Source organism: Neofelis nebulosa, chromosome 1, assembly GCF_028018385.1.
Source record: "Neofelis nebulosa isolate mNeoNeb1 chromosome 1, mNeoNeb1.pri, whole genome shotgun sequence".
NCBI classification, from domain to species: domain Eukaryota; kingdom Metazoa; phylum Chordata; class Mammalia; order Carnivora; family Felidae; genus Neofelis; species Neofelis nebulosa.
In genome coordinates, this window is record NC_080782.1 from 29,142,289 (window position 1) to 29,158,030 (window position 15,742).

Genomic DNA, 15,742 nt, shown 5'->3' on the forward strand with positions numbered 1-15,742 from the left:
TTTATTGATATTTCCAAGCACCCAGCTTTTGGTTTGTTGATTTTCCTTATTGCTTTCCTGCTTTAAATTTCATTGACTTCTAAACCCCGGAGCCGGCTTCAGATTTTGAGTCTCCTTCTCTCTGCCCCTCTCCCACTCATGTTCTTTCTCTCAAACATAAATGTCAAAAAAAAAATTTTTTTTTAAACACAATTACTTATTTTAACTATAAACACAGGATAAAGTAATGTAGAACCTAAAGTACATTTAATTATTTATCTTAAAATATTTTGTTTGTAATACCTGTTAATATATTTGTAAGAAACAAAGAAAGCTTCAGGCTCCTTAAGAGTTTAATCTCTTAGGATAGTATGAAAAGATGGTATGAAATCAAACGCATAATCTGCAAAATTCTTAGGAACTTGTAGAAATGTACTTTATTTCATGCAAAGCTACATAATTTCCTATATTTTAATAGCTAATCAAATAAACATTTCAAAAAATTCATTACATCACAATAAGTTAAAATACTACAAAGCAACTGCAAGTCCACGAGTTTGTCAAAACCAAACTGAGAGAACATTATGCACAGATAAGGCCAAAGATGCTAACTCACGTATAGGTAGCACTTTGTAGCTTTTTCCACATACATATTTGAAAATGTAGTGAGAATATGCAGAGAAAAATAGTTAAATCCACAACCCATTGGTCAGACAGGAAAACATTTGTCATTACATATCAGGTAGTAATGGCTGATTAAAGATACATTTGGCATCATGCACCAAAAATCAACATAATGAACATTTAGAAAAATTATCAGATGCACACTTGAGAAAAACCTATCTTCCATTTCCCCTAACCCACTGAATTAAAGAACAAGCACTTTATTAATGCAACACAGGAATTGAGCTTTTGGTATACTTTGCTTGGGTACTGTTAGTTATAAAAAGACACTGAAGGGATGAAGGAATATTTCAAATTCACACTGGACTGAACTTCAGAATACTGCCCTAAGTAAACAGGATGTGGGTAGAACTTATTTGAGAAAGATTTTTAAACTACTTAAAAGCACTACAATTAGTTACTACAAAAACATTTTATAAAAATTAAATATCAGAAAGTAACAACATATTAGAGCTCTTGTTTCAATGCTATATAATTTATAAATATATATTAGATTACAGTAATTTAAAAGACACGTCCACATGTTCTCTACCTTCTAAGATGAGAAAAATCCTTCAAGCTGTTTTCAAAGTATGGACAAAAACAAATCCATTGGATTGCTTTTAATAAAATAAATACACAGTCTCTCCCCTACAACTTGGTGTACTAAGTTAGGAAGATGCTAGCCAGCACTCTTTTGAGACATACAGCTCTAAGTGACTAGGTTGATACGATTTTTATCAATAATATCAATTCAAAATTGTGTTGTATAGTCAGATTAATAAATTATGACTTTCCCTTACATCATGTCTGCCATAGTAAACCACTCTTTCTACTCTTTTGCACTAAGTACAGAAAAAATATTTTAGAAAATGATGGGAGATCAAGATAACCACAAAAGGAAAAGATTTTCAGGAGGAAAAAAAAAAAAAAAAAGGTTAATTATCCCCAGGGAGTGTGTTAAAAACAAATGTCTCTTAGAATATCAACGAGAAGAGGAACATGCCAATATTCTTGCTTTATCAACAAATTAAAAATTACAGCAAGGTTTCAATCAACCTCAACAGACAAATCTTTTGACAATAAAATTTTAGGAAGACCAGGCTGAGCATGAAAGGAATTAGAGGTGAGGTCATGCTCCCACTGATGGGACTCAGATGGGGCAAGGCTCGTGCCTGCTCTGCTGGGGGAGATGATCACAGGACCTGGTCCTCAGGAAATGGGATAGGGGATGACACGCCTTGGTCTTCCAGCTCTCTGAGCAGGAAAAAAGTCCTTTGGGAAGAAGTACCCTACATCGAGGGAATTCATATTTTAGAAGGCCTCCTGTAAACCCTCATGTAGTGTTCCAACCTCTTCTAATGAAAACTTTGCCAACGATGTAGGTTATTTATGAGTTTCTTTTCATAAAAAGATACCTCAAGGCTCTAAATCTTTTTGGGGGTTTTGTTTTGTTTTTGACAATCACTGGTTTTGGAAATCCATTTTTATGCCAAAACATTACACTGAAAATAAGGCATTTTAATGAAGTGCCCTCCTTAGTGACCTAAAGACAACACACCAAGCCAGCTTACATCACATTCACATTCAGATGCTGCTTAGTTGTCTAGAAAAATCTGTTTCACTACTTTAGGTGCAACATTGCTATTCAAGTAGTGGGATCTGGCATCAGAACTAGTTCCTTTTGAGTGTACAGATCATCAGAAACAACTGTGTACACAAAACAGAAGAAAAATCTGTCAGTACATTAAAAATCACACTATAAAGAGAGGGCTCAGGTAAAAAAGGAATGAGGAAGGGAGGAAGTAAAGAAAGGAAAGATAAAACTCTAAATCTATTTACTTCTCAACATTTAGAATTTAATGTAATGTGATCCACTACACTTCAGAGATTCAAGTATGTTAAGATCTTTCAGGGACATGTTTTGCCTTTTTAGTGCAAATACACTTATCCTTATGATTTTCAGTCATGGTCCATTCAAATCACAAGTACAAAACTCAACATTACTGAACAGTGTAAATTATAATAAGGGAGAGTTTGTTTTTCCTTTAAGATGGTAATCAACACACAACCAAGAACATTCCCTGAATCTATTACAAGGTAAAAAATGAGGTTTGTTATTGCACATAAATGAAATTCTTTCATTCGTATGCTAAAGTATACTTTAAAAAAAAAAACAACACAAATTGACTTTCCTCTCCACATTTAATTTCATTTGGGTACACAACCAGTGTAAATTTCAGAAGTGATACTCTAATCAAATAGAATTCAAAACCAAATCAACTGGGGCGCCTGGGTGGCTTAGTCAGTTAAGCGTCCGACTGAGGTCATGGTCATGAGCTCAGGTCATGATCTCACGGTCCGTGGGTTCGACCCCGCGTCAGGCTCTGTGCTGACAGCTCAGAGCCTGGAGCCTGTTTCAGGTTCTGTGTCTCCCTCTTTCTCTGACCCTCCCCTGTTCATGCTCTGTCTCAAAAATAAATAAATGTTTAAAAAAAAAAACAAAACAAAAAAACAAATCAACTCACAGCATTTTTTGATGGTATGGGTTGTCTAATTTTCCAATCTATTTTTTATAAATGGAAAATCCTTGAAAGTTTTAATTTAGCTCTTACCACTCTTGTGAAATGAGGGCCTCTTTTGTGTTGCAATTATTCCACAGCCCTGTATTCATTTGGAAAGAGAGCAAATTCTAGTAATTAGGCTTATCCCTTATGTTTTATTTTAGTAATGATTTTTATAAAAATGCTCTATTGATAACAAGTTATTGATGTAACAAAAGTTAATTAGCAACTTACAGGTGATTCATGAAATTAATAAATTATTATTATTTTCTGCAATGGCTATTTGAATTACTGGTTTACTGAATATCCTTACCTAACGATTATTTACAAAAATAATTTTAAAAGTGTAATCAGTTATCTATTATTTTATAAGAAAGACATCAAAAGCTAATTGTCAGAAGTAAGTCTTCAGGAAATTACTCTGCATTTACAGTATCTGAATTTAGCAGTAATGTTTTGCATAAGCTTCCCCCAAAAGAAGACTTTTGTTCGTACTCCAGTTTTTTACACAAGGTGGCTTAACAAATATTAACTTAGTTCTCCAGCAATAAACTCTTTATTCTTCAGGGGTTAAATCATTACCTTATGAACTCAAATTTACCCAGTCAGGTAATGCCGTAAAATCCTGTAAGATAAATTCTGCTTAAAAAGTTGAACAGTCTAGATCACTTAAACAACCAAAAATCATTTGGAGAGTAACAAAAAGTCACAAAGGGAGCTATATTGTTTGTGAAGTATTACATATACTTCAATTACTATAATCATAACAATTTTAATAATAAAGGAAAGTAGTACATTCCCCTACATATTCCTATCAATCTATTTTAGGGCATTATAAGTTACAGAAGTGACTGCATAATTTCTTCTCTTTTTCTGCTTCTACTTCTACAGCATCTGGGTTTCACGACAAAACCTGATGAGAAACAACATTATACTTAAGGAAAATATTTCAGGGTAAACCCAAAGATGAAAAATACAAAAATATTATTTTCACAGGACTTTTGATAAATTATTCTAAAAACTGTTTTGCTTTGGGGACTTATAAGCTTCTCTGTAATAATAAGAAACTGAACCCCTCTCTGGGCTGATCATTTCTCCACCCCACACCTTCAAGTACCACTAGGAAAAATAGTACAGCTAACAACTTATTTTGTTTTGTTTTTAACTCCAGCATACAAACATCAACTGAATACCCTCACAATAGTTTTGTGAGGTAGATCAGTAGGTAAATAGCAAGTATCATCTTCATTTCACAAATGAAGAAATTGAGGCACTGAAAGGTTACATAATTTGCCCAAGGTATTCAATGGTCGATCATGAAACTACAAACAGTACTGAATTATCTCTGCTCCTGGCCCATAGCTCACTAACCACACTTTACAATGAAAGGTTGTGTGTGTTCTCAAATGGGCAGTCTAAATGATCTTTGACTTTTGAGACCTTTGAGAATAAAATCTATCCATTTATAATTATTTTAAAGGGGGCCTAACCTCAAAGATCATAAAAATTGAAAAAAAAATCAGATAATTAGGATGATATACTATTCCTTTCAGTATCTGCATAGAACTGTCTTTAAAAAATTTACATGGTAATACTAACAGCAAAATAAAAAATTTAAAATTATGATTCAAGAGAGGATTACCCTCAAGAAACATATAATCATATTGTTAGGGTGACTATAGAATTCATTTTCAAACTGGGATATCTAAGAGTGAAAGTGAGCACAATTAACAATTACACAGAATTAACAGGTGTTAACCTGAGACTGTCGTGGGCAAGCTCAAGAACAGTCACCACTGGGTGAATCCATAGCAGGGGTCTCTGAATTGTAACCATTTCAGGGACATAAAAAACTCTCTGTAGCATGCTGTGCTCAACAGTACAGTATTCATTGTGCAATAAAACACTGATGATTTAAAATGTAATACGTAACTTTGGCTTAAACACAAAAGTTAATTTTTTTTTTTTAAATAATAAGCATGTTTAACGAAGTTATTGCACATTTCCACTCTATAAACCACCACTTAGGGGCACCTGGCTGGCTCAGTCAGTTGTCCGACTGCAGCTCAGGTCATGATCTCATGGTTCCAGTGTTCCAGCCCTGCGTCAGGCTCTGTGCTGACAGCTCAGAGCCTGGAGCCTGCCTCAGATTGCGTGTCTCCCTCTCTCTCTGCCCCTCCCCTGCTCATGCTGTGTCTTTCTCTCAAAAATAAATTTTAAAAAAATTTAAAAAGATTGAAATATGAACCACAATTTAGGTGTTAGTAATAACTATTTTTTTTTTACCTTTTAATAACCAAATGTTATTTTTCAAAAAGCATAAATAGGCACCTTTAAAAATTAGAGAATTTTTATGGGACTCTTTGGCTTTTAAAAAAAAACCACCTGCTATTTACCATTAATGCTTCAGATTTTCCTTGAGTGGAATGATCAACACGTAAGTCAATATGCTAAATGATAAAGGTGAACATTTCTCCCTGAAATGAAAATCTTTTACAAAGCAATACCAAAAGCGTAAAATAATTTCCAGTTTCTACCAAAGACTGAAAGAATAATACATCATCTGATTATAGTACACATGCTGAAGATACTGTCAGTTGAAGTATCATCTTAATTATACATGCAAAAACCCCAAAAATTTGCATATAGAGGTGAAAAAGAGCTTTCTACATTCAGTTATGTCTGGTAAGTAAGCCTTGTTTTAAGACATGGGTTTTGTAAATACCATTATTATTTGTGGTCTCCATCTCTTTGGGAAATACAGGATTAACATATTCTTTAGAAACAGCAAAAATGTAAATCACAACAATAAAACGTATGATGTTATTTAGTCATGACTTATGGCTTTCCTGGACCTTTAAAACAACTTTCCTGAAAAAAATTAACCTGAAGCAAACTGAACTATATATTCTCAACATATACTGATTTCTATCATGCACTGAATCCTTCCATTACACCTGCACTTCTAAAGCAGACACTTCAGGAATAGTAATAAATCCTATGAGAAAAGATGACACTCTATTCAATAGGCAATAAACTATGATTACTGAGATGTGATTAACTTTCAGTGCCATTTTTGTCCTGACACTTTTCATTAAGAGTACAGTGTAAATTCTAGGGCATACATATGTTCGTAAAGACTGAACTGATGTGTTGATCTTGGTTAGTTGTTCCAGAAATTCTTTTAGACTTTAAACATCATCGAATATTCTGCTGTGAGACATTGAGAGGTATCGTCCACCAGGCTGATACCTGAAAGGTGGATAAAGAAATGATCTGAGGCATCAAAAATAACAAAGGAGGAGAGAAAAACAAGGACACATTAAAAGGAAGTGGCTACATAATTAGTAAGCATAATTTGTAAAATCTATTCAGTAGCTGAAAGCAGAAACTTACTCTCCAAAGATATTACCCCAAGAGATTTACTTAATTATAAATTAACCAACAGCTTTTCTGGAGCCTAGAATACACATATGAGAGGGTGAGAGATGTTAAAAGAAAGGGAACACATATATCATGGGATTGAAGATTTAATAATCACTCTTAATTATTCAGTATAAATAGAACATTCTAGTGTTTTTCCTATTTGTAGGCAAACATGTCTTCACGCATATGATATTCATGCATATTTTCATGCATATGATATTTTGCTTTTGTTTAATCATTTTCACAGAGCATAGTGGCTAAAAGCACAGATTCTACAGCCAGAGTCCTGGGATTTGAACACCCAACTTTGCCACTTGCAAGCTGTGTGACTCTGGTTGAGTTACTAAGCCTCTCTGGATTCAAATCCAATTGGATTTACAATCATAAAATGCAGTATTATGGTTAATGTGCTTAGGATAGTGTCTGACACCCAGTCATAGCTATGTAGCTATTCCTAAATACGATAAATTTCACAGATTCTACCAATTTTAATTCTTTCTTGTTTATAATATCACTAGTAGTTTATGGAGACAGCAATTTCAACTACCATCACTGGATGCCATAATTTTTAAAATATAAAAGCATTAGAAGGTATAAAAAGGTACCAAAAGTTGATTAATATGGTTTTTATTAGCAGTAAAGAATATTTTCCTTATGCTTATCTCATCAAATTGTATGTTATTAAAATTTCAGAATACTGGAGCCAAAATGACACAGCTAAAGCTTACCTTCCTGGTTCAGATTCAAGAGGATCATCAGTGAATGTTTCTGCATTAAAATCCAAAGGTTCTACATCTTGGAGGAGCTCTATTCGGTCCCTTTCCGTCCTGTTATTAGCCCTGGTATATTTGGATGCTGTAAAAAAAGAAAAAAATTATGTCTACTTTTCTATGGTCTTTATGGGTCACAGTCTATGGACTCCCCCAAAATAGTCAAGATTATAAAGGACATGAATTTTGATTGTGAAGACAACAGTAAGGAAAGATAACTACTTAATTCCTTAAAAATCAAATTAAAATGATTAATAGTATGACAGAAAATAACAAGGAAAAGTTATCCCTTATAGCTAATCTAAGCTCAGAAGCAGGTACAATGCAAAGACTCAATTAAAATGAATCAAAATTAACATTAAACTATGGTATCATAACAGTGAAACTGTTCATTATCAAGTTTCCATTGGTTTCACAGTGAATCCAGGCTTGCTATATCTCAGTTTTTGACTAGAATTTTCTTTAAAGTGTATTCAACTTAAGCTCTTCAAGAAAGGCCTGAGTCTTTCTCCCATTAGATAAGAGTTTAGGGCAGCAATGTCCAACAGAAATAAAATGCAAGCCCCATATTTACCTTGAAATTTTCTAATAGCTACATTAAAAAAGTAAAGAGAAACAGATGAAATTAATTTTAATATGTTCAATTCAATACATCCAATATATTATCATTTTAACATGGGACACCAGCCACATTGCAAATGCTCAAAAGCCTCATGTGGCTAATGATTACCAGCTTGGTCAGCACAGATCTAGAGAACTAACTCTCCCTTCTCTATGTGGACGAGGCAGATTTTCTTCATAAACAACCTAAACTTTCACAATGTTGTTTCGAGCAGTCCAATAGCTTCAAAAGAACTTTATGACATAGCTCTTTTTGAAAATTTAAAGTAAGCCAATTCTATCGTATCTTACACTTTTGTCATCCTGGACTCTGCCCTTCATCTTTTCTCTCATTCACTTAGCACATATTGGTTGCCTCCCATATTCCAAGTTCTAAGTCATCATCCTTTATAAAGCACTGTATTTCCTCTTCTCTTGACTGTCCTCCCACACTCTCACATCTTTCCACTGCCCTACTCTGTGATAAACAAGCTTCCAAATCTTTCTAGAATTCTCCCTCTATTACCTAGCTTTTTATTTTTTAATTTTTGAGAGAGAGAGAGAGAAAGAGAGAAAGAGAGAGAGAGACACCACATGAGGGTAGAGGGGCAGAAGGAGAGAAAATCTCAAGCAGGCTCAGCTCGATACAATGACCACAAGACCATGACCTGAGCCGATATCAAGAGTCAGACATTCAACTTATTGAACTATCCAGGAACCCTCTATTTCCTAGTTTTAACTAAAACTTTAGCCCTCTATTTCTTCTTCTCTTTTCTGAAGTTTATTTATTTTGACAGAGACAGCGTGAGTAGGGGAGGGGCAGAGAGAGAAGGAGAGAGAGAATTCCAAACAGGCTCTGTGCTGTCAGTGCAGAGCCCGATGTGGGGCTCGACCTCATGAAAACTCGAGATTATGACCTAAGTAGAAACCAAGAGTTGGACCCTTAACCTACTGAGCCACCCATGTGCCCCTCCCATTTCTTCTACCCTAAATCTCATTCAAACACATCCTTTCTTCCTCATCTCCAAGGTCACTGCTTATTTTAGGCCCTCATCATGTCTTGATCGCATTACCAAAACAAACTAAACAGGTTTCTGTGTCTCACTTCCCTGGAAATCATGCTGTATATGGTGCTATCAAATTTATCTTCTAAACCAAAAATCTGAGCATGCCCCTTTCCTGATTGAAATCTTACCTTTGGGATAAAATCTAAACTTCTGGGCATGGTAATACCTGCTTCCCAACTATCTCTGCAGCCTCCCCTTATCAGGCTCCTCATACTTCAGGCTCTTGTCACAGAAACAAACTTGCGTTATTCCCCCAAAGATTCTCACAAGTCACTCATTCGCCCTTCTGCCTAAAGCACCTTAATCTGGCTAAGTACTGTTCATTCCCAAATACCCAGTGAATATTTCTTTATCACAGAAATCCTTTCGCAGTAAAGATCTCTTTTTCCATCCCCTGAGTTGAGTTCCCTCGGCATCAGGTGTGTACCCTCTACTCTCTCAGCGTTTCTGCGTCTCCCCCAAAGACAAGCATCCTCTGCCATCTACTCAGGTCAGAGTCCTGGGCAAAAACAGGTTTCTTGCCACCTTCCCAGGGCAGATGGCAGGGTCGAGGATGTGAGGAGGTTTCCCTATCTCAACCCACCGGCAAATGTCTTCTGCTTGGTATCAGTCCGTCACTAAATTAATTAGCAAACCCAAGGACGGGAAATTTATCTTCTCCATGTCACTGTGTATCTAGGAAAGTACGTGACATATATGGGTCAGTTAGGAAACTGTTATAAAATGACTGAATTGCCTACATCTACTAATAGAAAAGTAAAGAACAACATCGAGGTAAATAGTAGAAATCAGCATCTGCCTACAACATGCCTGGGTAAGTACTGATTACAACTCTTCATTCGCTCTCCCAATTTCTCCTTCTCCTCCCAGAATGCATATTTGGGTTTCCCTTCCTTCTATACACTGAGGGATGAGAAAGGAAAGAACTACAGAACCACATTTACAGTTCTATAAACACATTTTTGAGTGGATACCCTAATTCTCAGTCTCCATGCAAGCAAGCATAATAAAACAGTTTCTAAGGGAACAGGAAAATAAACTACTTACATCGGTTGGTACTAATATCTGAGAGGTTTGATTCTTTTGGGTCAACATGAACATTTCTGTTTCTAGTGGAGTCTTCTCTATTGTGTCCATAACGTTCTTTCCATTCCTAGGACGGAAACACAAATAAATATATAACAAAAGAACTCACAGGCAGAAAATAATTCATCGCTTTCAACAGATTACATATGCAGAGTAATAAAATTCAGTTATTCTCATCAGAAATTCACCAGATAATCAATATGATTAGCTTACTGCCATTAAAATTTTCAAAAATAATTTTTCTTGTCATTACATGATTTTAATACAGTCTCCAAAGTTTTACAAATGAATATTTACAGACATATTTGCTAGCTATAATTAACCATTTCAATTCTTCTATCTAATGTCAAAACATTAACCTTTTCAATTCCTCTAAAATGTCAAAACATTATAGCTACAGTAAGCTTACCTTGACCATATAAAAGTTATAAGAACTCATAATAATTCATGAGATGTTAACAAAATTTTCTCCCATATGAATAAACTACAACTACCAAAGACCTGAAAAGTCACTCTGGATAGCAAAATCAGAGTTGTGTACAAGATGATTAGATAACTGCAGTCAAACCATATTAAGGGAGATACTACTCAATAAATTATTAGAACTGAAAGGAACATTAGAGGTCACCTAATTCAACTGCAGTGCAGTTTCATTCTAAAATAGCCATGCCATGGGCTCTCTTATTAGAGGACATGGAAATTTCTTTCTTTTAGAGAGAAAGTGCACATGCTCTTGCACAAGCGGGGGAGGAACAGAGGGAGAGAGAATCTTAATCTCATTCTCCAGTGCAGGACTCGACACAGGGGCTTGATCTCATGACTGTGAGATCATGACCTGAGCTGAAATCAAGAGTCAAGAGTCGGACGCTTAACTGACTGGGCCACCCAGGGGCCTCAATGACATGAACGTTTCTATGTGTGAGCGGTCCATCACAATTCTGATAAACTGTGGAAGTTAGAAATTTTCATTGAGAGGTGAAATCTGTCTCCAGTAACTTCCCCTCTCTGTTCCTAATTATGTCTTCTGAAATAAACAAGTTTCCTTTCATACAACACACACTTTGAAGACAACCATCAAGTCTCCTCCTTTGAGTCTTCTCTTCTCCAGTATAGATAACACCAAGGTGTTGTAAATTTTGTGGTAACTGTGACTTAGATTTTTCTAATTTTATGCCCTTTCACTCTCTATGAGGAGATTAATTTGCCTCAGCAAACAGAAAACTGAAGAAAAATTGAAGAGGAACAAAATTAATGTCATATTACCAAAAAAGTATAACAACTTTAAAGCAATCAAAAGGACTTTAATAGCAAGACTGCATGAATTTATTAATTCATTCAGTATTTCCTGAGCACCTTTAGGCAAGAAACTGCTAGACACTGGACATGAAATAATTTAATACTAATAACTTTTAAAACAGGTCTGACAAGACACTTAGCATATACATCTCAAAGTATTAAAATTAACTTTTTAAAACAATGTGCCCTACGTCATTTTCCCACTGTTCTTTAGACTTTAGCCAATTCTAAATCAGTAAAATTCTCATGATACTTCACATTAGTCTTTAGGTCACGGCAAATTAAGTACTATACTTACTCTTCTTCGATTTTCACCTTCTTCTTGCCTTTGCCTTTTTCTCTTCTCTAGAGACAGAAAAGCGGTCTCAAATTTGGTATAACATGGTTTAATTAGACGTAGAGTAACTGAAGTAAAGGTATCAGGCTATGACCAATTTCCTTTAAATTACTACAAAGTCAAAAGTAATAGGTTATTGTTGGAAAGGACCTTAGAGGCCACCTAAGTCCACAGAGAATCTCTTCTGTATTTTTGTTGGAGATAACCTTTAGGCTTTGTCTGAACAGTTTTAGTGAGGAAAAAGTTCTTCTTCATTTGAAATTTGTTTGTAACTTCTCTTTTCTTTGCCTTATCTTCTAAATTAAGTTGATACTTCTTTCTGCATAAAAGTCCTTTCCTTTATTCTCTTCAGGCTATATACTCAGTGTTTTGTGCGTGTGTGTGTGTGTGTGTGTTTTATAAGATATGCTGTACATAATTCTGGCTGTCCTTTTCTAAATACCTTCTAACTTGTTAGTCCTACTCTTGAAATCTTACCCAGGACTGAATATGATACTCCAGATGAAGTCTAATTAATGCAAAAAGCAGAACCATCACATCAACTAGACCCCACCTTCCTAGGAGAGAATGTAAAGGCTACAACAACTTCTATTGGAGCTACAACACATTTTGGCTTACACTTAACTAATGATCACATAAAAACTCCAGACACACATAGGGAGAATGTCTAGGAATCCATGTCCCGACACTCCAGTTCTGTTTTCTTTTTTCCCTACCATCACTTAAACATCAGGAAATTTGATACATTCAGTGTTGGAATTAGATTCTAGTAGAATGCCACGCATTCTAACAGGTTGTTAACAATTATCACATTCTAAAAACCAGCCTTGGCTTGAACGATTTCCTGTGTAGTATTAAACCAATGATTCTTTCAACTCATGAATTTTACAGTTGTACTGAACTTGGCAAATCTGTTTCCAGACAAACATGAAAATGACTCCAACACCATCCAAGAGCATTATTTAGCTGAAGACATACTAATGATTTCTGCTACAATATTTCTTAAAGTCAGATGAAACCATTTGTTTTCAAATTATTTTTGCTATGAAGCCTGTACATAGATTTTTAGTTAAAAATATTAATTTCTTAAGATAGAATAATAATGACAAATTATACAATTTGAATTTTTAATATTTTGAGTCTTAGTACTTTCATTCATTTATTTTAAAAGACAAATCTTACCTCGTCTGATTAATTCTTTTCCTTCATCAACCAAGTCTGATGTCATGTCATTATCTCCCATGAACTGCTGGAAACCAAGCAGATTCAAACAACGCGTTCCCAAACTAATAAAAGATTTTAAAAAAGACAAGTATTATTTCTCATTGCAAATGTTTAGATAAACTGTTCTTTAACATTGTTGCCCCAAAGAAGCCTACGTTTTATTGTTAGTTAGCATGGCAAGTTACATAATTAAATTTGTCTTTTTTTTTTTTTTTTTAATGTTTATTCCTTTCTGAAAGAGAGAGAGACAGAGCACAAACAGGGGAGAGGCAGAGAGAGAGGGAGACACAGAATCCAAAGCAGGCTCCAGGCTCTGAGCTGTCAGCACAGTGCCCAACATGGGGCTTGAACCCACGAGCCACAAGATCATGATCTGAGCAAAAGTCAGACACTTAACTGATTGAGCCACCCAGGCGCCCCAACATCTGTCTTTCTTGAAGAAGGACTTATTTCTCTAAGGAGCTTATATACCCAGTATTCCACTGACAGGGTATGTACCATACCCAGATTCCTTACAAAAACAAATTAAATTGGGCCATTAGAATACCTTCAGAAATCATACAGGGATAAAAAAGAAAACAAACAAAAAAAACAATGCAATCACTATAACACAAATACAATTCATTCTTTCCTTATATTAAAAAATTTTTTTTAACATTTATTCATTTTTTGAGACAGAGACAGAGTATGAGTGGGGGAGGGGCAGAGAGACAGGGAGACAGAATCCAAAGCAGGCTCCAAGTTCCGAGCTGTCAGCAGAGCCTGACGGCGGGGCTCGAACTCACGGACCGTTAGATCATGACCTGAGCCAAAGTTGGACGCTTAAACGAATGAGCCACCCAGGTGCCCCTCTTCTCTTATATTCAAACAACAATTTTAGTGTTGAAAATACGCACAATCTGTATCTCCAAGTGTAAAATATCCTGGTTTAGACATCTTAATTATGCAAGTTGATATTCATGTTCATTTTTTTTAACCTGAGAGCTAATCAATTCTATTAAATAGCTTTTATTATAAACTCAGAATTGATTACTATATCTTACCTGGGGGCTATTATTTTATCTTATTTGGTATTTACTTTAAACCTCATTGCTGTGCAGGACAAGAATACTCTGAAAATATGATACACAAGGAAAGAATCAATGGATAGACAAGCAGGATTAATACTTAAGATCCCATTATACATCAGCCAATTTACAGATACTCTCTTATTTTCACTGTAATTCTAAGAGATAGATATCATTTTACAGATAAGGAAACAGAGGCCCACAGGGTTAAATACTTTGCTAATGATCACTGAATAAACTTTAGAGCTGGGATTTAAATCCAAGACAAAACAAAGACTAAGCTCTTTTTATTACCTTAGTTTTCAAACTTTTTTACTGATGTACTCCTACTGACAGAAGCCTGAACACACACATGGAGCAAGGAGGGAGAGAAAAAAAGGAGGGAATAAGCGTGTGTGTGCACACAGGTGCATGCACTGGGAGGAGAGGAAAACAGTGGAGCAGTTACACGAAAGTGAAGGTCTTCCATTTTATATTACCAATGTGTAACACTCTGATGAATTCATAATGTCTGCTTGCTTTAATATATAAAGAATGTTTTATATAACTTATCACTGAGCAAAATTGGGGTGTTGGGTAGATGGTCATGCTAATTCTGTGACTTTAATTTTTTTTTTTAATGTTTTTATTTATTTTTGAGACAGAGAGAGACAGAGCACGAGCAGGGGAGGGGAAGAGAGAGAGGGAGACACAGAATACAAAGCAGGCTCCAGGCTCAGAGCTGTCAGCACAGAGCCCAACATGGGGCTCGAACTCACTCACGGAGTGTGAGGTCATGACCTGAGCTGAAGTTGGACGCTTAACTGACTGAGCCACCCAGGCGCCCTGCTAATTCTGTGACTTTAAATATTCCTTTACTATATTCATAGCCTTGTAGGAAGAATATGACACCCTAGTATGAGAAGCCCCAAACTAGATCATGGTCTCTGAGAAGGTCATAGCTTTTCCTAAAGTATCAGGAAACAGCCTTATGTTCTCTAGGCAGTTAAGTCTGAATATGAACTCTGGGCATGGCTGTGTTGTTAGTAATATGAAAATTAGACTAATTATGGCAGCATTCCAAAGAAAACAGAACTAGGAAGAAAGTTACCATTAAAACGTCAGTAAGGCATTGCTTCATACGTTTCTATAATAGAATATCTATTTTGAAAGGTAATTTGAAAATTCAAGAAATCTGCCCTTTTCCTAAAAGACAAATTGTGACTTTGAACTAAAATAAAAACTCAACTTGTTAAAAAATAAATAAAATAAAATAAAATAAAATAAAATAAAATAAAATAAAATAAAATAAAATAAAAAAATAAAAGACAAATTGCAAATCAAAGCTTATCCTAGTTCTAAAACAATACCTTTAATGGATTATTTTCAATTTTAACAAATTTTCTTTTAGACATAATTCTTTATATTTAAGATTTTATAGTTGATAAACCATTAGTTATTCTACCCATCTATTACTTTATCCACATAACAATCTAATAAGGTAGGAAGAGATGCTAATCTTGCCAACAAAACTACTAACGTGTGAAAACATAATTCACATATCACAAGCTCTTAATGTTTCATTAATAGTTTTATAAACTTAAAAAATTTTTTTAAATTCATTTTTATTTTTTTGTTTTAGAGATAGAGTGTGAGTGGAGGAGTGGGGCAGAGGAAAAGAGAG

The 15,742-nt window shown here is 35.0% G+C and overlaps 1 protein-coding gene across 6 annotated transcripts in view; it reads right to left on the reverse strand.

Moving 5' to 3' along the window:
* Positions 1-390: 390 nt before the first annotated feature.
* The window catches only part of LMBRD2 (LMBR1 domain containing 2), a 54,342-nt gene continuing 38,990 nt past the window's right edge, over positions 391-15,742 (reverse strand). Inside the window, exons 14-18 of one of the 6 annotated variants that reach the window (XM_058717499.1) lie at positions 12,971-13,074; positions 11,750-11,796; positions 10,117-10,222; positions 7,361-7,487; positions 391-6,482 (exon numbers count right to left, since the gene is read on the reverse strand). In XM_058717499.1, the coding sequence (XP_058573482.1) occupies positions 6,398-6,482; positions 7,361-7,487; positions 10,117-10,222; positions 11,750-11,796; positions 12,971-13,074 (469 nt within the window). In that variant the 3' untranslated portion in view covers positions 391-6,397. Of the gene's footprint in view, positions 6,483-7,360; positions 7,491-9,652; positions 9,745-10,116; positions 10,223-11,749; positions 11,900-12,970; positions 13,075-15,742 lie in introns of those variants that run through there. The other 5 variants (XM_058717490.1, XM_058717516.1, XM_058717508.1 and 2 more) reach the window with 5 other exon arrangements.